We start from the raw sequence: 21,777 nt of genomic DNA, 5'->3' as shown, positions 1-21,777 counted from the left end.
TGGACCAGAAGAGGGGCAGCCAGGACTTGAACCAGCGCCCATATAGGATGCCAGCACTGCAGGCTGGGACTTTTTTTTTTTTTTTTTTTTTGACAGGCAGAGTGGACAGTGAGAGAAAGAGACAGAGAGAAAAGTCTTCCTTTTCTGTTGGTTCACCCCCCAGTGGCCACTGCAGCCGGCGCACTGCGCTGAGCCGAAGCCAGGAGCCAGGTGTTTCTCCTGGTCTCCCATGCGGGTGCAGGGCCCAAGGACTTGGGCCATCATCCACTGCATTCCCGAGCCACAGCAGAGAGCTGGACTGGAAGAGGAGCGACTGGGACAGAATCCGGTGCCCCGACTGGGACTAGAACCTGGTGTGCCAGTGCTGCAGGTGGAGGATTAGCCTATTGAGCCATGGCGCTAGCCTTTTTTAAAATTTTTTAAGATTTATTTATTTGAAAGAGTTATGGGGGGAGAACCTTCTATCTACTGGTTCATTCCCCAAATGGCAACACCTGGAGCTGGGCCTATCCGGAGCCAGGAACTTCTTCCAGGTCTCCCACATGGGTGCAGGGCCCCAAGCACTTAGGCCATCTTCTACTGCTTTCCCAGGTCATTAGCAGGGAGCTGGATCAGAAGTGAAGCAGCCAGGACTAGAACCTGTGCCCATATGGGATGCCAGCACTGCAGGCGGAGGCTTCACCTACTATGCCACAGTGCCGGCCCCGCAGGCTGGGGCTTTAACCTGCTGTGCTACAGTGCTGGCCCCCAGTTTTATATTTTCTGGCCACATTTTTTAACTACATAAAAACAAAACGGGTAATAATAATAATATATTTTATTTAAACCAAGATAGCCAGGTAATTATTTCAACCTGTAATTAACATGCAATTCTGGTATGTATTTCACTTAACAGCTCATTTCAATTTGAAGCCACCTTTCAAGTGCTCAGTAGCCACATGTAGCCAGGACTCCAGCACTGGGCATCACAAGAGACACAGTCAAGATCTGCAAACAGTGTAGTAAATGCAGTTGTAGAGATCAGCTCAGAGCAACTCAACTCCTGCCTGCGACTTGAGCCTTGTCCACTCTGCCGCACATCAGAGAAAAGACAGAGGGGCTGGGGTGGGCATCTGGCACTGTGGTTAAGATTCAGCTTGGGACACCTGCATTCCACATCCAAGTGCCTGGTGGAACCCTGGCTGGGCTTCCCATCCAGCTTCCTGCTAATGCACCCCTGGAAAGGCAAGGGATGACGGCTCAAGTGCTTGGGCCCCTGCCACCCACTAGGGAGATCTGGACTGAGTACCTGGCTCTTGGCTTCAGCCTGGCCCAGCCACAGCTGTTGCAGGCTTTTGGGGGGTGAAAGTAGATGAAGATTCTGATCTCTCTCCCTCTGTGTGTGTGTGTGTCTGCCTTTCAAATAAGAACGAAATTCAAAAAAATTTTTTTTCGTTAAAAAAGAGGTTTTACCCCACTTCCAACAATGGAATCACAGTTGGCCTCCACCAACCAATCAAAATCTATCCTAAACAAAACTCACCCTTTTACTTCAATACCTCCTCCTCCTCCTCCTCTTACTTCCTATTTCTGCATTCTTTGCTCACTCAGGTCAACCTTATTTCAAACACAAAAATGAGCAGTTTTGGAAGAACGTTGAAAATCTAAAAAGTTCTTTAGAGCACACATTCCTCTCCACCTCGACTAACCCAAGCCAGACGCAGCGCTAGGCACTGCGCGGCACCCGAGCCAGGACCCACGGAAAAACGGCCTACGGGACGCGGTCTCTGCCGGCCCGCAGCTCTCCCACGTGCTCACTCCCCAACCAGCATCTTTAAGGCCCACAGGAGCCCTGGCTCCAGGGGGGAATCGGGGACCCCAGCGGTGTAACCCGGTGGGGCTCCTCACCAGCCCCCATACCACAGCCGGCGGAACCCGGCCACCACGCACGTGGCACGCGGGGGCGGGGCCCGGTTGCGTCGCTCTCTGGCCCGGGCTTTTGCGCCTGCGCGCTGCCTCCAGCTTGAGGACCCGGATTTAAAGAGACAGGCACTCCAACCGTCGTGAGCTGCTCGCGGCCTGTACGCTCCCAGTCCCGAGGCCTGCGGTGAGCGCCGGAGCCGGGGAGGCAGGTGAGGATCGGCGCAGCGCGGTGTGGAAAGCGGGCCGGGGCCCGAGCTCGGCGCGGCCCGGGAGCCAGCCCCCGGCTCCTCCCCCGCCCGCCGGCGGAGCCCGGGGGCACACCCTCCGTGACGTGGCGGCCCCCCGGGAGCCCACGGGAGGCTCGCGGCCCCCGGGACCCCCCCCCCCCCACTACGGGCTAGAGGCGAGGGCCCCTCCTTCCACGCCTGCCCTTCAGCCCTGGGACCTCCTGAGACCTGGGCCGCTTGTGCAAGCTCCCGGCGCTGACGTGGGCGCGGGAGTTCGGCCGCCTCTGCCGCTCCCGGCCCTCGGGAGGAGCGCTCTCCGCCGCCACCCCGCGGGGCCCTGCTCCCTGCCCGCGGGGCCTGGCTCCCCGCAGCCCCTGCCCACTTCCCCAAAGCGCCGCGGCGGCTCGTCGGTTGCGGCCGGCCGTTGGGAGCGGGAGCGGGGCTGTTGTCTCTCTTGGCTGCATTGTGCCTCCTCGTGGCCTGGCGCCGCCGGAGCGCGCCTCGCCCGAGCCGTGATTCGGGGGCTGCAGGTGGCTCTGTGCGCCGACATGGTGGAGACCCAGCTGCTGCTGCGCTCCTCTCGCGGGTCTGCGCAACTTCACCCTCTGCGCTGCTTAAACTTTGGGGTGCTCGCGGGCATGTAGGTAGTCATGAAACGGAGGGACCTCGACTCCAGCACAACTCAGAGTTTGCGCAGATGGGCAGGGGTTTCGGAACCGGCGCCTGCAGCAGCCGGTCTTTGTGACTCTCCCAGCCTCCCCGGAAGCTAGGAGTTCCCTTCCCTGTTTGAGAAGTAATAAAGCCCAGAGTCAGGGGAGGTAAGAGACTGCTGAGGCGACAGCGGGCGCTCCCCTCAGGAGGTGCGGAGTAGCCGGCGGAGAAAGCCCAGCGCCGCGCTCCAGGGAGACCGCTTCCGGTGTCGTGGCATAGCCCTGCCGCGGCGCTGCGGGGAATCCGACCGCTGGAAGGTGCAGGTGCAGCGGCCGTCCGCATTCGGGCTGATCTGTCGGTCCCCGGGATTCCTGCTACGCAGTCCCTTCAGGCTTCCCCGGCGGAGGTGGCGGGTAGGGGGCCCCTGCCGTGCCGGGCAGCCGCTGTCCTGGTTCTGAGAAGAGCGGACATCGCGCCCAGCGCGGATCCGAGGGCTCTCAGCACGGGAGCTCCTTCAGTTAGGACAGTTACTGGCCGTGGTTTACAGATACGAAAACTGAGGAACTGAAAGTTTGAGTAACCCACCGAGGGCGCACAGCTAATGAGTGGCTGAGCTAGAATCTGGACCCAGGCAGGCCGCTTCTCGGCTCAGCTTCCTGCCTCTCAAAATAGAGCTTCTGATTAAAGCAAGGGTCTCTGTAGTGGCTTTGTTGTTTTCTGAGGATGGCACGTCTGTTATACGTGGCATTAAAAATCCTATGAATATAGTGTGTTTTCCTTGGTAATTAGAACACCTTGAGGATCTTACAATACTTAAAGGTCATCATCCATTAGGATTGTCGCATTTTGCTGATGGCTTGAGAAAAGCTTTTATGGTGCTTGGATTCTCCTCCTCGTGGTTTACTAGATGTGCGTATATACGTTAGGTCATTGAACACCCTTTAGGAAACTGGATTGTCCTGAATTAGAACTCTTTATTCTGTAGGTGGTGAATCTTTAATACTTGGGAAAGTGGTTAGTCAGCATGGCCTGTGTAAGACTCTGGCCTTTGACACGTTGGAAGCCTCATCCCCCATTGGTGCCCATTTATATCCGTGTGTGTGTGTGTCTCACCTTTTCATGCAGCTGCATGACTGTGGCTTTCAAGATCCTCTTCCCAGAAAGTCTCCGAGCCCTTGGCCGAAAAGAACTGTGCCTGTTCCGAGAACAGCATCGCTGGCCTGACCTCAAACTGTTTAGCCGGTGGTCGGAAACAGATGTGCTCCGTGGTCGCTGCCTCCTCCCGAGAGGAAAGCCTGTTCCATCATTTGGCGAAGGTCGTCTAAGAGCACGTGCCACCTGCCTTGTTTTCCTGCCAGGGTCGCATGTGGGACTCTGCAGTGGCCCCTGTGAGATGGCTGAGCAACGGTTCTGCGTGGACTACGCCAAGCGTGGCACAGCTGGCTGCAAAAAATGCAAGGAAAAGATTGTAAAGGGCGTTTGCCGAATTGGCAAAGTGGTGCCCAATCCCTTTTCAGAGTCCGGAGGTGATATGAAAGAGTGGTACCACATTAAATGCATGTTTGAGAAGCTGGAGCGGGCCCGGGCCACCACGAAAAAAATCGAGGACCTCACAGAGCTGGAAGGCTGGGAAGAGCTGGAAGATAATGAGAAGGAGCAGATAACCCAGCACATTACAGGTGGGATGGAGAACACTGCTTTCTGGGCTTACTGGGGCAAAGAGGAAAAGGGGTGAGAAGCCTAGAGTCCAGACTTTTTTTTTTTTTTTTTTTAAGATTGATTTATTTGGGGCCGGCGCTATGGCATAGCATAGCAGGTGAAGCCGTGGCCTGCAGGGCTGGCATCCTCTGTAAGTGCTGGCTTAAGTCCTGGCTCCTCTGCTTCCAATTCAGCTCCCTGCTAATGTGCCTGGGAAAGCAGTAGAAGATGGCCCAAGTCCTTAGGACCCTGCACCCATGTAGAGAGACCTGGATGAAGCGCCTGACTTCAGCCTGGCCCTGCCCTGGCTGTTTGGCCATTTGGGGAGAGGACCAGTGGGTGGACAATCTCTCTTGCTCCCTCTTTCTCTGCCCCCCACCTTTTTCTTTTCTTTTTAAAGATTTATCTGGGACCAGTGCTGTGGCATAGCAGGTAAAGCCACCGCCTGTGGTGCCAGCATCCATATTGGCACAGGTTTGAGTCCTGGCTGCTCTATTTCCAAACCAGCTCTCTGCTATGGCCTGGGAAAGCAGTGGAGGATAGCCCAAGTCCTTGGGCCCTTGTACCCATGTGGGAAACCTGCAAGAGGATCCTGGCTCCTGGCTTTGGATCGGCCCAGCTTTGGCCATTGTGGCCATTTGGGGAGTAAACCAGCGAATATAAGACCTCTCTCTGCCTCTGCCTCTCTGTAACACTGCCTTACAAATAAATAAATGAATCTTTTTTTAAAAAAAAGATTCCCATGTGAATGGCAGGGGCCCAAGCATTTGGGCTATCTTACTCTGCTTTCCAGGCATGTTAGCAGGGAGCTAATTGGAAGTGGAGCAGCTGGGATTCTAATTGGCACCCATATGGGATGCAGGCGGCAGCTTAACCCATTATTCCACAATGCCAGCCTCAGAATCGAGACTTTTTTTTTTTTTTTTTTTTTTTTTTTGACAGGCAGAGTGGACAGTGAGAGAGAGAGACAGAGAGAAAGGTCTTCCTTTTGCCGTTGGTTCACCCTCCAATGGCCGCCGCGGCCAGCGCGCTGCGGCCGGCGCACCACGCTGATCCGATGGCAGGAGCCAGGAGCCAGGTGCTTTTCCTGGTCTCCCATGGGGTGCAGGGCCCAAGCACCTGGACCATCCTCCACTGCACTCCCTGGCCACAGCAGAGGGCTAGCCTGGAAGAGGGGCAACCAGGACAGAATCCGGCGCCCCGACCGGGACTAGAACCCGGTGTGCCGGCGCCGCTAGGCGGAGGATTAGCCTAGTAAGCCGTGGCGCCGGCCTAGACTTTTTCTTTATTTAACTGTTTATTTGGAAATAAATTGAAACTCTCAGAAGGGTCATAAGAATAGTTATAAGTAATAAAATTGTAAGAAAGAATTACAAAGACTAGTTCTGTTCCTTTTAACCATATTTCCTTACTAACATTTTACTCTGACCCTTGTGTGCATATACGCTCCTTACACACATGCGTACCTGCACATTTTTCTCTGAATCATTTGAGTACAAGCTGCATACACCATGACATTTACCTTTAAGCTCTTCAGTGCACCTACTTCAAGAATATCTCACATGACCATAACATAGCTATCAATTTCAATAAAGTTATCCTTGATAAAATGCTTTAATACATTCCATACTATTTTATCAATTGAGTGAATCATATTTTTAATAGCTTTTATATTTCCTCTAATCTAGGATCAAAGCAGGTATTACATTTAATCTAGAACATTTCCATAGTATTTCTTTTGTAGCATTAACTTTAAAAAATATATTTATTTATTTACTTGAAAGGCAGAGTTACAGAGAAAGAGAGGGAGAGAGAAAGAGTGGTGGGGTAGGAGGAAGAGGTCTTCCAAATGCTGGTTCACTCCCCAGATGGCCATAATGGCCAGGTCTAGGCCAGGCCAAAGGCTAGAACTCCATCTGGGTCTCCCACGTTGGTGGCAGGAGTCCAAGTACTTGGACCATCATGCACTACTTCCCCAGGCACATCAGCAGGTGTTGGATCAGAAGTGGAGCAGCTGGGACTCCAACCCAGGTTTATGTGGAAAGCTGGCATCATAGGTGGTGGCTTAATCCACTGCACCACAACGTGAACCCTCAGCATTGACATTTTTGAAGAATATCCACTACGGCCCCTTTTTATTTATTTATTTTTCTAAGGTTTATTTATTTATTTATTTGAAAGAGTTACAGAAAGAGAGGAAAGAGAGATCTTCCATTCATTGATTCATTCCCAAAGTGGCCACAATGGCCATGGCTGAGCCTGGCAGGAGCCAGGAGCATTATCCGAGTTTCCCACATGGTTGGCAGGGGACCATCACTCGCACTGTCCTTTGCTGCTTTTCCTATTTCCTGGGAGCCAGATTGGAAGTAGAGCAGCCGGGGCTTGGGACTTGAAGCGGTGCCTATATAGGATGCCAGCGTTGTCACCCCAGCTTTATCTATTACACCCCAACACCAGTCCCACTTCTACCCGCTTTATCCGTAAGTTTATTATCTGTGTGGATTCATAGATTACTACTTTTTCCAAGTGACTTATAAGTCATTACTAGACTTGATTAATTTGGTACTTAATTGTTCCATATTTGGCCAGTTAGGGACCCCTTCAAGCTGGTTTCTGTGTCCTATACACCCTCATTATTTAAAAACAAACAAAAAAATTTTTTTAAAGATTCACTTTGATTATTTGAGAGGCAGAGTTAGGGAGAGAGAGAGAGAGTGAGCTTCCATCTGCTGGTTCACTCTCCAAATGGCTGCAACGGCTGGAGCTGGGTCAATCTGAAGCCAGGAGCCGGGAGCTTCCTCTGGAAGTCTCCCACGTGGGTGCAGGGGCCCATCTTGCGCTGCTTTCCCAGGTGTATTAGCAGGGAGCTGGTTCAGAAGTGGAGCAGCCGGGACTCAAACTGGTCCCCATATGGGATGCTAGCGCTGCAGACAGCGACTTTACCTGCTGCACCACAGCGCCGGCCCCCAAACAGATGTTTTAAAGTACTTCCTTTCTCTCAGGTATAACAAAGCTTACCTTGTATGTGTCCTACCTCAACCCTAGAATCATCCACTTTTGACAAATCCCCAAGTTCCAGTGAGTGAGGAATGCTTTTAGAGACCCAAATCTGGATGCTGCATAGCCTCGCTGGCATGAGGTGCCTTTGCTTCTAAACGCTTCCAGCAGGAAAAGCTAGCTAATGTAGACACATGCGCATACATGTACTTCAGCACGTACAACAGAAATGCAGATGCAGATGTGTGTGAGTAGCAGGATTAAGATAGTACGTCTTATGTCATTAATAAAAATCTAATTTTTTTAAAAAGTACACATTGCATATGTTTTAACTGTTGATACAGGTACATTTTAGAAGAATATAGACAAAATTGTCAATGTGTTATGGATAGTAGAATTATGGATAATATTAATTTTCTATATTTGATTTTTTCTTATTTTCTATAATTGTCATATATTCTAAATTCTTGCAAGTGTAATTTATATAAAGTAACTCAAAACATTAATAGTGATATTTGTATATTCTTAAAAGATATAAGCAACTGAAAAGGTTTATAATACTGATTTTGACATAAAATACATCTTCCTGTGTATAAACATGTTCTCACAGGTGTATGCATGTTTTAGAATACTTATACCAATAATGCCAACTAATCCTCTTTGATCTTCAGTGTGGGTAAAGTAATATTAATGCCTTCAATTCAGTATAGTCTGGTCACTGTAGGGAGACTAATGTGGTTCTCAAAAGGAACATTATCCTTGTCCTTTGAGAAGGAAAAGGATTTTCAGGAGAGAGGACTTTCTTTCCTGTATGCTTCGCGCTCAAGCTCCCCATCCAGCCCCACCCTTAGCCTTAGCCATTGGCCTCTGCCTTTGTTATCTCTTGACCCACGTCTCATTCAGAAGAAAAGTACAGATAGAATTAAACTCTTCCATAAATCAGGTAAGTTAGCAGCTGGACATTTTCCTACCCATACCAAGCCAGCGTGCTGTGGGATCGGGCTTTACTTTTCCTTGTTTTTTGTCTGTAAATTAGGGCTAGTCATGTCAAACTGGTTTCTGGGAAAATGGGAGACTCTAACTGTCCAGAGATGGTCATCAGCACATCTGTCACATGTGAGGAGCCCAGGGGCATGGCCCCCTGGGATGTGCTGTGGCCTTTCCGAGTACCAGAAGTGCTGATATCCATTAAGTGATCATTAGTTCCCTGGGGAAATACTGTCACATGTGGTTAATGATGGGTAAGTGGTGAGAAGGGGTGGTACTTGGTGGGCCTGTCCTTGTAAACTTGAGTGTCATCCTGCAAGACCTCCCTCAGCCAGAATGACTTGAACCGTCAGCTGCAGACAGGCGTGGCCCTAGTATTCCCAGGCCCCACATGAAACCAACCCACATGCTGACATCATTTGCCCCACACCAGTTAGGTCTCTTTAAAATAACTGATGACCGTGGCTGCCAGGCAGCTGTGGAGCAGAGAGTGCTGTCGTCCCCTGTAGGGCATTTATACCCTCCATGAACCGCAGCCTGCCGGAATCTTTCAAAGTGCAAAGTGTGCACTCATTCATTCACCAATCCTGTAAACTTCTCTGGAAGTGTAACAGGGATACACAAGTCCTGGCTGGGTGGTGGTGTGGCAGTTACACTCCTGCTTCTGATGCTGGCATCTCATGTTGGAGTGCCAGTTTGAGTCCTGGCTGCTCCAATTCTGGTCCAGCTGCCTGCCAGTGTACCTGGCTTCAGCCTGACCCATCCCTGACTCTTGTGACCATTTGAGGAGTGAACCAGCACAAAGAAGATCAGTCTTTATCTCTGTCTCTCCCTGTCTGTTGCTCTGTGTTCCAAATCTTTTTTTTTTTTTTTTTTTGACAGGCAGAGTGGACAGTGAGAGAGAGAGAGAGACAGAGAGAAAGGTCTTCCTTTTTCCTTTGGTTCACCCTCCAAAGGCCGCCGCGGCCGCCGTACTGCGCTGATACAAAGGCAGGAGCCAGGTGCTTCTCCTGGTCTCCCATGGGGTGCAGGGCCCAAGCACTTGGGCCATCCTCCCCTGCACTCCCAGACCATAGCAGAGAGCTGGCCTGGAAGAGGGGCAACCGGGACAGAATCCGGCGCCCTGACCGGGACTAGAACCCGGTGTGCCGGCGCCGCAGGGCGGAGGATTAGCCTAGTGAGCCGCGGCGCTAGCCGTAACCATTATTCCTAACACTGTTAACATAATGCTGCCCATTCTAAACTTAAACTCTGCTTTCTCTGGCTTCTTTTCAAGATTAGGTTGTTTTTTGTTGTGCTTTACTCATTGTAGTGGCTAAGTTCACAGCTTATTCTTCTGTTGATGAATACTTGGTTTATGTCCAGCTACAAACAGTGCTGCTGTGAACACACTGGGCCTTGGTTTTGGTGCATATCATTGGGTCTTTCTGCTGAATCCATACCCAGGAGTGGAATTGCTGGACGGGTTTTGGTTGAGTCTTTGAAACTGTTTTTCAAGGTCTTTTTACCAATCTGCACTCCCACCAGCACATGAGAGTGATGACTGCTCCCTCTGTGTTCTGAGTAGGTATTGTCAGTATTTTTTTAAAATCTTCAACATTATACTGATGTTTATTGTATGTTTTTATAAATTTTTGTTTTTATTTGAAAAACAGGGACAAAGAAGCACCACTTGGGATGACTCCCGTATCAGAGTGCCTGGGATCAAATTCTGTCACAGCTCCTAATCCAGCTTCCCACTAACGTGCAATCTGGGAGGCAGCGTGAGATGGCCCAGATACTAGGGAGACCTGGTCAGAGTTGTTGGCTTTGGCCTCGCCTTCCCTGGCCCAGCCTGACTTTTATAGGCATTTGGGGAGTGAACCAGGGGAGAGGAGATACCTCTCTCTGATGTGTAACCGTCTCTCTGCCAAGATTTTGTGTCTTACTATTTCAAAGATTTTTAAAAATACATTCTGGATACAAGTCCTTTTTCAGGTAAATAGTTTTAAATAGTGTCTATGAAAAGGCTTCAAAAGTTCATGGCAGTGTAAAGAAATCTAAACTTAAAATTTTTTTTTAAATTTATTTGAAAAGAGGAGTGACAGATTTTTCATCTGCTGTTTCACTCCCCAAATGGTTACAGCAGTCAGGGCTGGGCCAGGCCCAAACTAGGAGCCAGGTCTCCTACATGTGTAGCAGGAACTCAAGTATGCATTAGCAGGGAGCTAGATCAGAAGCAGTGTAGCCGGGACTTAAGCCAACACTCCAGTATGGAATGTAGGCATCCCAAGACACAGCTTAACCTATCTGTAACACAACACCTGCCTCTTCTGTGTAAATTTTATTGTTCAAATTTTAAGCTCACCAAGTTCAAGAAACTTATAAGTAGTGATAGCAACCACTGAGTCCATCTCTGAAAAACTCAGGGGTCCTGGGAGTTTAACCAGATCAGTGCCATCTTTTTTACATTATTAGCTAAGAAAAAGAGTTCCCTTTAAGGGAACAGAAAGAAGGAGCCAATGCAGGATGGATGCCTAATGATTCCCATTAAAACATGCTCAGATTTGCCCTCGTTTGATGAGTGGGAGCTTGGTCGTGTTGGAGGACTTTGTTGAAACTTCCCCTGGCATTTCCTCTTCAAAGCCTTGGTCATGACAGGGTTAAGCCACTGCCTACAACATCCGCATCCCGCAGTTCAGGTCCTGGCTGCTCCACTTCCTATCCAGGGCCTCCACTTCCGATCCAGGGCCGATCCAGCTCTCTGCTAATGTGCTTCAGAAAGCAGTGGAGGATGACCCAAGTATTTGGGTCCCTGCCACCCACGAAGGAGGCCTGGATGGAGTTCCAAACTCCTGGCTTCCACCTGCCCAGCCTGGCTATTGCAGGCATTTGGAATCAATCAATCAATCAATCTCTCTCTCTCTCTCTCTCTCTCTCTCTCTCTCCCTCTCTCCCCCCGCCCCTCGCTAAATCTGCCTTTCAAATAAATAAATAAATCTTTTAAAAAAAAAGTTGTAATTTCTGATTTTCTCCAAATCTTGTCACATCTAAGGTTTATTTATTTGAAAGTCAAAGTTGGGGAGAGACAGAGCTCTTCCATCCACTGGCTCACTCCTCAAATGACAGTCTGTTCTTAATGCAGGTATATGGTAACATGGGTCCCTGCCCTGCACACAGTGCCCTCGTACCTTCACTGAGAGAGCCCAGCCAGGCTGGGTGGGCTGTAGCAGTGCTTGCCCAGCAAGGCTCTAAGCGCGGCTGAAGGTTGTGTGGAAGCGGCCTCAGAGAGCTCTCACTAAAGGATATTTTGCCTTCTTTTGGGTTTCTGCAGATCTGTCTTCCAAGGCAGCAAGCACACCAAAGAAGAAAGCTGTCGTCCAGGCAAAGTTGACATCCACTGGCCAGGTGACATCCCCAGTGAAAGGAGCCTCGTTAGTCACCAACCCCAATCCACGGAAATTTTCTGGCTTTTCAGGTAAGATAGGTTAGGGATACTAGAGCTGTTACAGCTCTTTTACTTGGGGATCTTGCTGACTGAAAATTCTGTGCTTTCTAGTCCCAATAATTGGCTTTTGTCTGAGTATAGACAGGTGGTGGCTAATTATCAGCATCACACTTGTACAGCATTTCTTTGTACACCTTAATCTCTCTCATAGCAGAAGGATGTTTGCTGTATTAGACTTTTTGCCTTAGGGGTAGGTCAGTGGTTAAAACATTGCTTGGAACCCCCACATCCTATATTGGAGCACCTGAGTTTGAATCCTGGCTCCACTTTGATTTCAACTTCTTGCTCATAAGCACCCTTGGAGGCAGCAGGTGATGGTTCAAGTACTTTAGTCCCGCCTTCTCTCATGGGAGACCTGGATTTGGTTCTAGGCTCCTTGCTCCTGCCTGACCCAGCCCTAGCTGTTATGAGTATTTGGGGAGTGAACCAGCAGATGTAAGATCTCTCTGTCTCTGCCTTTCAAATAAATGAGAATAAATGTAATTTAAAAAGTTTTTTTAAATAAAAGGACTTTTTGCCATGGAAGTCATTTCCTAGGCCAGACTAAGATTTTGTTTTAAAAGGACTTATTTATTTATAAATAAATGGCAGAGGGGCTGGCATTGTGGCATAGTGGATAAAGCCGCCACCTGTAGTGCTGGCACCCCATAGGGGTGCCAATTTGACTCCCCCCTGCTCCACTTCTCAATCCAGCTCCCTGCTAATGTGCCTGGGAAAGCAGTGGAAGATGGCCCAAGTTTTTGGGGCCCTGCCACCCGCATGAGAGACCCAGAAGAAGCTCCTGGCTTCAGTCCAGCTCATCTCCAGCCATTGCAGCCATCTGGAGAGTGAACCAATAGATGGAAGCACTCTTTGTCCCCCCCCCAACCCCGCCTTTCAAATAAATGAATCTTAAAGAGTGTAATATTAAAAATAAGTAAATAAACGGCAGAATGACAGAGAAGTAGAGACAGAGAAAGATCATGCATCCCCTAGTTCACTTCCCAAAGGCCTGTAACAGCCAAGGCTGAGCCAAGCTAAAGCCAGGAGCCAGGAACTCAACCTGAGTCTCCTATGTAGGTGGCAGGGACCCAAGTACTTGAGTCATCCCCTGCTGCCTCCTAAAGTACACATTAGAAGGAAGTCGGAATTGGAAGTGGAGCCAAGACCAAACCCAGGCACTCCAGTGTCAGGGGTGCAGGTATCCTACAGGATGTCTTAACGGCTGAGCCCAATGCCCATCCATTTTGTGTCTTCTTGACGATTGGATAACAGTAATGTCTTACATTTTCTTTCTCTTCACACAAGTGAATTTATACTCATACCCATGAACATACGATTTCTTTTATATAAAATATGGAGTTTCTGTTTCACAGACAGGAATTTAAGAAAATTTTGCTGGAGCATAGGCTATAAATGGGAGTTGAAAAGATCAGGATCAGGGCTCGTGTTGTGGCACAGGGTTTAAGCATCCACTTCTGATGCTGAGATCCCATAAACCAATACCGGTTCAAGTCCCAGCTGCTCTGCTTCCAAACCAGCTTCTTGCTAATGCTCCTGGGAAGGCAGCAGATGGTGGCCCAAGTACTTGAGCCCCTGCCGCCTCTGTAGGAGATCTGAGTAGAGTTCCTGGCTTCAGACTTTGGCCTGGCCTAGCCCTGGCTATTGCCATTTGAGGAGTGAACCAGCAGATGGAAGATCTCTCTGTCTCTCTGTCTTTCAAATAAATAAGTAAATCTTTTTTTTCTTTTTAAAGATTTATTTGTTTATTTGAAAGAGTTAGGTCTTCCATCCACTTCCAGATGGCCACACTGGCCAGGGCTGGCTGGGCTGAAGCCAGGAGCTTCTTCCAGGTCTCCCAAGTGGGTGTAGGGGCCCACGCTCTTGGACCATCTTCCGCTGCTTTTCCCAGGACATTAGCCCAGAGCTGGATCGGAAGTGGAGCAGCCGGGAATTAAACCAGCACCGATAATAGGATGCTGGCATCACAGTGGTGGCTTTACCATCTATGCCACAACGCTGGCCCCAAGTCAATCTTTAAAAAACAAACAAACAAAAAAGATTAGGATCATTTGTTAATCTTATGTAACAGGGAGTATTCGGCTAGGGAATTTCATTTGTTCTTCAGTTAATCTAGGAAGTACTTGTATCAGGCCTATTTTATGAATGTGAAAGCTGAAGTTCAGGTTCATTGTGGAGTTAATCTTTGCACTGAAGTCTATTTGACTTCACTAACTTCTTTTACCCTATACCTTGCTTCTCTTATTGTTTGAAATGTTCTTGTGATTTGACTCCATCGAAGTAAATATAAGGCCAAACTGCTTGGACTCAAGCTGTTTGGGGATTGAAAGAGGCTTTGAAAAAAAAAGAAAGAAAGAAAGAGGCTTTAGGCCTGATGTTGTGGCACAGTGGGTTAAGCCTCCACCTGCAACACTGGCATTCCATATAAGCACCAATTCAAGTTCTGGCTGCTTGGCTTTCAATCCAGCTCCCTGGTGTGCACCAGGGAAAACAGTGGAAGATGATCCAAGTGCTTAGACCCCTGCCACACACGGAAGACCCAGATAGAAGTCCAGGACTGGGCCAGGCCATTGCTGCCATTTGAGGAATAAACCAGTGGATGAAAAATTATCTTTTTTTTTCTTTAAGAAATATTAAGGTATAGATTTTTTAAAAAAATTTATTTATTTACTTGAAAGAGTTACACAGAGAAAGAGAGGCAAAGAGAGAGAGAAGTCTTCCATCCTCTGGGTCACTCCCCAATTGGCCGCAACAGCTGGAGCTGGGTTGATCTGAAGCCAGAGCCAGGAGCTTCTTCTGGGTCTCCCACACAGGTGCAGGGGACCAAGGACTTGGGCCATCTTCAGCTGCTTTCGCAGGCCATAGCAGAGAGCCAGATCCGAAGTAGAGCAGCCGAGACTCAAACTGGCGCCCATATGGTTTACAGGCACTGCAGGCAGTGACTTTACCTGCTATGCCACAACACCGGCCCGATCCTTTAAGATTTATTTATTAGGCAGAGGCAGAGAAAGAGGGAGAAGTCTTCCATTCGCTGGTTCACTCCCCACATGGCCTCACGGCCGGAGCTTCGCCAATCTGAAGCCAGAGTCAGGAGCTTCTTCCAGGTCTCCCACATGGGTTCAGGGGCCCAAGGACTTGGGCCATCTTCTACTGCCCTCCCAGGCTATAGCAGAGAGCTGAATCAGAAGTGGAGCAGCTGGGACTCTTAACTGGTGCCCATATGGGATGCTGGCACTGCAGGCGGCGGCTTTACCCGCTACACCACAGCACCAGCCCTAAATAAATGTCTTTAAAAAAAAGAAAGGGCTGGCGCCGCGGCTCACTAGGCTAATCCTCCGCCTAGCGGCGCCGGCACACCGGGTTCTAGTCCCGGTCGGGGCGCCGGATTCTGTCCCGGTTGCCCCTCTTCCAGGCCAGCCCTCTGCTGTGGCCAGGGAGTGCAGTGGAGGATGGCCCAGGTGCTTGGGCCCTGCACCCCATGGGAGACCAGGAAAAGCACCTGGCTCCTGGCTCCTGCCATCGGATCAGCGTGGTGCGCCGGCCGCGGCGGCCATTGGAGGGTGAACCAACGGCAAAGGAAGACCTTTCTCTCTCTCTCTCTCTCTCACTGTCCACTCTGCCTGTCAAAAAAAAAAAAAAAAAAAAAGAGAGAGAGAGAGGGAGGCTTTATGTGATTGAAAGAAGCCTACCCCTGAGGTCAGAAGGCTTGGGTTTAGAGCCCTGAGCAAGTCTCCACCTCTCTGAACTTCTGTGGCCTCCTCTGTGAATCAGAAGGGGCAGTAGTAGCTTTGCCTACTGTCAGAGACAACATTGCAGAAATGGGGCATGACTCCAGATTTTTATTTAAAAACTCTGAGGTTGATTGGTCCTTGGTCTATTGAAAGGCTCAAGAGAGAAATACAGGAGCCCAGATGAGGATAAGGACAGCATGTTTCTGGAAGGGCGCTGGTCTTGGAAGTGGAATTGATGAGGAGCTGAAAGAAACAGGGTGTTCTGGTTCTTGCAGCCTGACTGAACATTGATGCTTTGGAGATTGTCCCCTAAAATCCTATTTAGATTCCAGGTCAGAGATGAGGACATATTTATAATTTATAAAGCCCAGACAAGAAGCTAGCAACAGCAGCCAGCTTGCTAATGGCTCTGCTACCAGTTTGCAGAATAAAATTTGCTTTGTAAATGGTTGTGAGAGAGAATCACTAAAGAGTTTTACATAATTATTTGTAGGTGATTGCTGACTGTGCTGGCGTGTTGAGAGGCGGGCAGTTGGGGTGAGCCCTGGCTTTCATGGTGCTGCCCTTGTCGGGGAAGTGCGTGATCCAGGAAGTCCTCTGTTTCATGGCCTCAGTTCCTCATCTGTGAGAGAACACTGCAGTAGATCATTAAGGTTTCTTCGCGCTCTGGCTAGCGGCAATAATTTCACATCGGTTAACACGTCCTATGATTTCTTCCCCTTTCTCACCCCAGCTTATCTGAGATCTCCCTGAGCATTCCTGACACGGAGATGGCCTCTGTTCTTCTGGGAAGGGCTCACCTATAGATCCATGTCAGTCTGGTCCTCGGCTTCAGTGTGAGGGGCCCATTGTTCTTTACCGTGCATAATTATGAGAGACAGGTGTTTGGTCTAGCCAAGACAGCAGGGTGGGAGTGCCTGGACATGATAACCAGCTCTGGGTCCTGCTGATGGAGACCCTGGGAACCAGCTGTGGTGACTTAAGTGATTGGATTCCTGCTGCCCACATGGAAGACCTCAGCTGAGTTCCTAGTTGCTTGCTTTGGCTCCCAGCCTAGCCCAGAGTCAATGCAGGCATTTGAAGAATAAACCAGTGGATGCTTGCTCACTCTCTTCCCCCCTCAAATAAATAAATTAAGATTTAAAAAAAAAAGAAAAAACAAAAAATCGGGGCAAGCATTGTGGTGCAGTGGATTAGGCTGCTGCCAGTAACACCAGCATCCCATGTGAGTGAGTACCAGTTCCAATCCAGCTCCCTGCTAATGCACCTGGGAAAGCAGTGCAGATGGCCCAGTGCTGGGGCCCCTGCCACCCACTTAGGAGACCCCAGTGAAGCTCCTGGCTCTGACCTGGCCCAGTCATGGCTGTTACGGCCATCCAGGAAATGAACCAGTGGATGGAAAATCTCTCTTTTTTCTCCTTTCCTCCCTCCCTGTGTGAGTGTGTGTGGATGTCTCCCTCTCTTTATCTGTAACTCTGCCTTTCAAATAAATAGGTATTTAAAAAAATAAAATAAAAAACAAACTTTGAGGTTTGGAGCAATTACTTGAGCTCCATGTCTCCACCTGTAAGGTGAGTGTAATGGTGTGCACCGCACAGGCACTTAGGCGATCCAGGAAAGCTGCATGGAAAGCACGAGCAGACCGCCTCTTCGTGTCCTCCCTTCTCAGGATGGCAGAGAGAATGATGTCTGTTGTTTCTTTCTCCACAGCTAAGCCCAACAACTCTGGGCAGAACCCACCCTCAAGCCCTGCCCCTACAACAAGTTTGTCCTCAAGCAAATGTGACCCCAAACACAAGGATTGTCTGCTGCGGGAATTTCGCAAGCTGTGTGCCATGGTGGCCGATAACCCGAGCTACAACACAAAGACCCAGATCATCCAGAACTTCCTGCGGAAAGGCTCAACAGGAGGTGGGCCACGAGCATCCTGAGTGGGCTCGTCCTCTGCAGAGCTCCAGGCCATGGCCGGCTCCTGGGCATGCGAACTGTCGCACAGACTCCCTGTGTGGTTTAGTGCTCCACTGGTGTAGTCTTGCAGTTAGTAATTCTGAACAAGGGGCTCGTGTTTACATTTGGCACCAGGCCCCACAGTGATGTAGCCAGAGTGCTCAGAGTGCTCAGAGTGCTTGGGCACCTTTCTTCCTTTGCCCTTATTCCACCCTAAGGAGGCCAGAAGAACAACCCATCCTATTGGACCCAAAGGAGGGGCCGGCGCTGTGGCATAGTAGGCTGAGCCTCTGCCTGTGAAAATTCCATAACTTGCGCGTTGGGTTAGATTTATGTGAGCATGTGACAGCTTGGAATGCAGCCTTCAACTCTGCCTTGTTCATTCATAAACATTGTCACACTGAGCATCTGAAACCTACTTGTCACTCAGGATGTGAAGTGCAGGTCCTGGCTCTGCCCCGCAGGAGTTCATCCACGGGCGAAAGGTGAGGCAGACACAGGAGCCACTGAACTTTGTGGCCCCTCCTGCCATAGAGATAGGCACAGGGCACCATGGGAGCAGGGAGCAATAGATAGACAGGCGATAGACAGACAGACAGACAGGTGGGTCTCTGCTTCCTGGAGTTTTTGTATTCATTTAAGCTGCATTTCTCAAGTAGGGTTCCTTTCTTCTGTCTCCAGATGGTTTCCGCGGTGATACGTACCTAACAGTGAAGCTCCTGTTGCCGGGGGTCATTAAGAGTGTTTACAACTTGAATGACAAGCAGATTGTGAAGCTCTTCAGCCGCATTTTTAACTGCAACCCAGACGATATGGCGCGGGACCTAGAGCAGGTCAGAGGAAGGGAGAATAGGCCCTGTTCTAGGTGGGGTTCTGCCAGGCCAGGCACTGCAGCCACTTTTTTTCTGGGTGGGGCACTTCCTGTGTTAAGAAACTGAAACCATTATGGGAGGGGCTGAATGTGAGGCTACAGCTGTTCACTTCATGAGCTCCCAAGGACTAAAACTATGCTACTGCTGAGCCACAGACGGCAAAGACTTTCAAAAGTCAGGATCTGAGCTTTCCCTGTTCTCACCTGGGATTCTCATTCTGGACTTGCCCCTATAACTTTGGCCTTGCCATTCAGCTTTGGTTTGTTTGTAATGCCAGCGGGTACCGTAGAAAGTTTCCATCCAAGTGCCCCCCTATCTGATAACTAATATCTGTCTGTTAGTTGTTAACAGATCTTAGAGCAGGAATCAAATTGGCTCAGCCCTGGATTAGTTCCTGTGTCTATTCTTGTCAGCCAAAGCAGGTGGGCAGGTCCTGTGTGATAGCTGTGCCCCTTCTAGGAGCAGTGGCTGGGCCAGAGTCTCTAAGTTAGGTAAATATGAGGGGGCTTCAAAAGGTTAGTTGGAAAAGGGAAATTACTGGATAATGTGATTTTCTATGCACTTTTTGAAGCTCCCACATGCACCGAGTTGAGGACAGGAACTGTGATTGAAATCTCGACTCATTTTAGTCCTAAGGTCTTGGGGGACACACTTGGCCACCCTGGGGTTGTAGCAGTGGCATTTTGGTTTTTGGAGACAGGGTGACGTGTCAGAGACAATCAGAGTCTTCTTTGAGCAGAGCAAGTCTTTCCCCCCAGCTGCCAAGAGCCTCCTTACCATCCAGGAAGTGGATGAATTCCTCCTGCGGCTCTCCAAGCTCACCAAAGAAGATGAACAGCAGCAGGCCCTACAGGACATCGCCTCCAGGTGGGGGAGTTGCCCTATCAAGCCACACTTGGTGGGGATGGGCTCCGGGAGCTGGATCACTTGGGAGTTTCGGTTTGGAGCATCCAGAGCTCTTCAGAGGTCGTGTTGAATGTGCTTCCTCTCCTTAGGTGCACAGCCAATGACCTTAAGTGCATCATCAGGCTGATCAAACATGATCTGAAGATGAACTCGGGTGCAAAGCATGTGTAAGTGCCAGTTCCTGCGACAGCCTAAGCTGTCAGCTTTCTTTGTCCCCAGCTGGTGTCAGATCTTTGGAGTCTTGATCTGGAATCCTGTCCCATTTTTCTTCCTGCAGGGTAACGATTCTTTCTCTACCTCCATTTTCTTATATGTAAAGAAGAGCTAACAATACCTTCATCACAGAGTTGTTAAAATTGAGTATGGAATGTACTAAGTGTAGTTGGCCCAACCCAGGCCCCTCCACTGCTGAGCTGGCATCCACATAGTCACAGGGTCACTAAAGACAACCTTCCAAGAGTGTTTCCCCCTTCCTATAAAAGTTTTTGGACAAGAAAGCACAACGTCTCCCCTCTAGATTGGGCTTTCCTGTCTGTGAGGACAGGTTGCTCCCCAAAGCCATCAGGTCAAAGGCAGTGGTTTTGTTTCCTTGCTCCTGTCCCCACTGGCAGGTTAGATGCCCTCGACCCCAATGCCTATGAAGCCTTCAAAGCCTCGCGCAACCTGCAGGACGTGGTGGAGCGGGTCCTGCGCAATGAGCAGGAGGTGGAGAAGGAGCCAGGCTGCAAACGGGCTCTGAGCGTCCAGGCCTCTCTGATGACGCCTGTGCAGCCCATGCTGGTGAGGAGCACGCCCCTGCCTCTGCTGCCTACGCCTCTCCAAGCTGCACATCCCTCACAGTGAGGTCTGCCTGGCTGTGAATGTTGAGCTCGTGTGAGTTGACCGGAGAGGTCTGAGGAGAGTGGAGATGTGAGGGAGCATTTCTTGATGGGAGTGTGGAAGCAAAGCAGAAGACAGGCGATCCTGTGGGAGGACCTGAACCCAGTCCCAGCTCTGCCACCACCAAGCTGTGGACTGTTAGATGAGTTGTGTATCCTCCTCAGACTAGTTTTCTTGTGTGAGTGGCATGTGTGATTCTCTGAAGCATCGTCTCAGGTGCTTTATCTTACCTGAAGACACGTGGATATGTAAGTAACCTCTGAGGCTCTGTGTCTTGCTGGGAAGTAGCTCTGAGAGTGGGCAGCAGAGGCTTCCTGTAACGGGATGGCCTGGGGAGAGAGGAAGCTTAAGGGGCGTCTGTTCCTTTCATGAGAAGTCCATGTCGTTTCTGGCAGTGGTTCCCCTGTGCATTGGCACCCACCCTGTCCACTACCCTGTCTGCTGTGAGACTCTGGGTTTCCCAGAGCGTACAATGCTTTTTCTGGAACTGCCTTAACGTTACATTAAAGCTCCAGCATAAGGTTCTGTGTTTGGGAGAGGAAAATGTTCTCTCCCCACTAGGAATGTGAGAATAGCCATCACCAAATTAGTGAGATCTTGCTGCCAAGGCTGCTGGAAGAATTCCTTCCGACTCTCTGTGGCCTGACACTTGAAGCACTAGCATAGGTTGTACAGCTTAGTGCTGTTAACCACACAGGCTTTGGAGTTAGGCCTTGATTCAGATCTTACTGCTGCTATTCACTAGCCATGTAACTGACCTGCAGTTTCTCATCCATAAAACGGAAACCGTGTTTGTCACATAAGGTGTCACAGCAGGGAGGAAATACGAGGAGGGGTGTGATCCCAATGGCAGCTGCTGTTGTTTGAGTACCTGGCACAGGTACGTGAGCACCCCTGCGTCTGAGTGCCCTATCCTGGGGATCCCTAACTGCTGTTCCCCACCAGCCACCTTACCTCTACTTCCCTCTTGTGCTGAGATAACTGATGGCTCTAGTAAAAAGCCAGAGGCAGGCAAGAGTCTAAATTATTGAGAAAAATAGGCCTGTTGCCATGGAATTTTGTTCTACAACGAGTAACATTCACATTTCTTAAAATGCAAGGTCGATGTCAGCTCTGGTGAGGACTTTGTAGTCAGAATCCAACATTGCCCAGCCCCTCGGGTTCCCATCACCTCGTCAGCAGCCTGTCTGATCCTACACTGGGCCATGTGGTCCCAGGATCTGAACAACCCTTTCCTTGCTCTTTGGCTGTCCTTGCTAAGCAGCCCGTTGCTCAAAGGCTCCAGGCTTTGCTTTCCCTACCCTAAGGCTGAGGCCTGCAAGTCCATCGAGTACGCAATGAAGAAGTGTCCCAACGGCATGTTCTCCGAGATCAAGTACGATGGCGAGCGAGTCCAGGTGCATAAGAATGGCGACCACTTCAGCTACTTCAGCCGCAGTCTCAAACCCGTCCTGCCTCACAAGGTATGAGTCTCTCCCTTCTCGCCAGGACTC

At 49.8% G+C, this 21,777-nt stretch overlaps 1 protein-coding gene across 13 annotated transcripts in view; it reads left to right on the top strand.

Moving 5' to 3' along the window:
* The first annotated feature begins 1,972 nt into the window (after positions 1-1,972).
* LIG3 (DNA ligase 3) overlaps positions 1,973-21,777 on the top strand; it is a 30,953-nt gene continuing 11,148 nt past the window's right edge. For 2 of the 13 annotated variants that reach the window (XM_070061066.2, XM_070061068.2), the window contains exons 1-9: positions 1,973-2,111; positions 3,906-4,459; positions 11,776-11,919; positions 17,391-17,591; positions 18,309-18,460; positions 19,200-19,366; positions 19,495-19,572; positions 20,017-20,185; positions 21,592-21,747. In XM_070061066.2, the coding sequence (XP_069917167.1) occupies positions 3,910-4,459; positions 11,776-11,919; positions 17,391-17,591; positions 18,309-18,460; positions 19,200-19,366; positions 19,495-19,572; positions 20,017-20,185; positions 21,592-21,747 (1,617 nt within the window). In that variant the 5' untranslated portion in view covers positions 1,973-2,111; positions 3,906-3,909. Of the gene's footprint in view, positions 2,112-2,303; positions 2,948-3,905; positions 4,460-11,775; positions 11,920-17,390; positions 17,592-18,308; positions 18,461-19,199; positions 19,367-19,494; positions 19,573-20,016; positions 20,186-21,384; positions 21,748-21,777 lie in introns of those variants that run through there. The other 11 variants (XM_089317394.1, XM_089317396.1, XM_089317399.1 and 8 more) reach the window with 9 other exon arrangements.

Source organism: Oryctolagus cuniculus, chromosome 17, assembly GCF_051225735.1.
Source record: "Oryctolagus cuniculus isolate XC-2025 breed Fujian yellow rabbit chromosome 17, ASM5122573v1, whole genome shotgun sequence".
NCBI classification, from domain to species: domain Eukaryota; kingdom Metazoa; phylum Chordata; class Mammalia; order Lagomorpha; family Leporidae; genus Oryctolagus; species Oryctolagus cuniculus.
The sequence above is the reverse complement of the archived record's forward strand: the minus strand, read 5'-3'. Positions and strand labels throughout refer to the sequence as shown.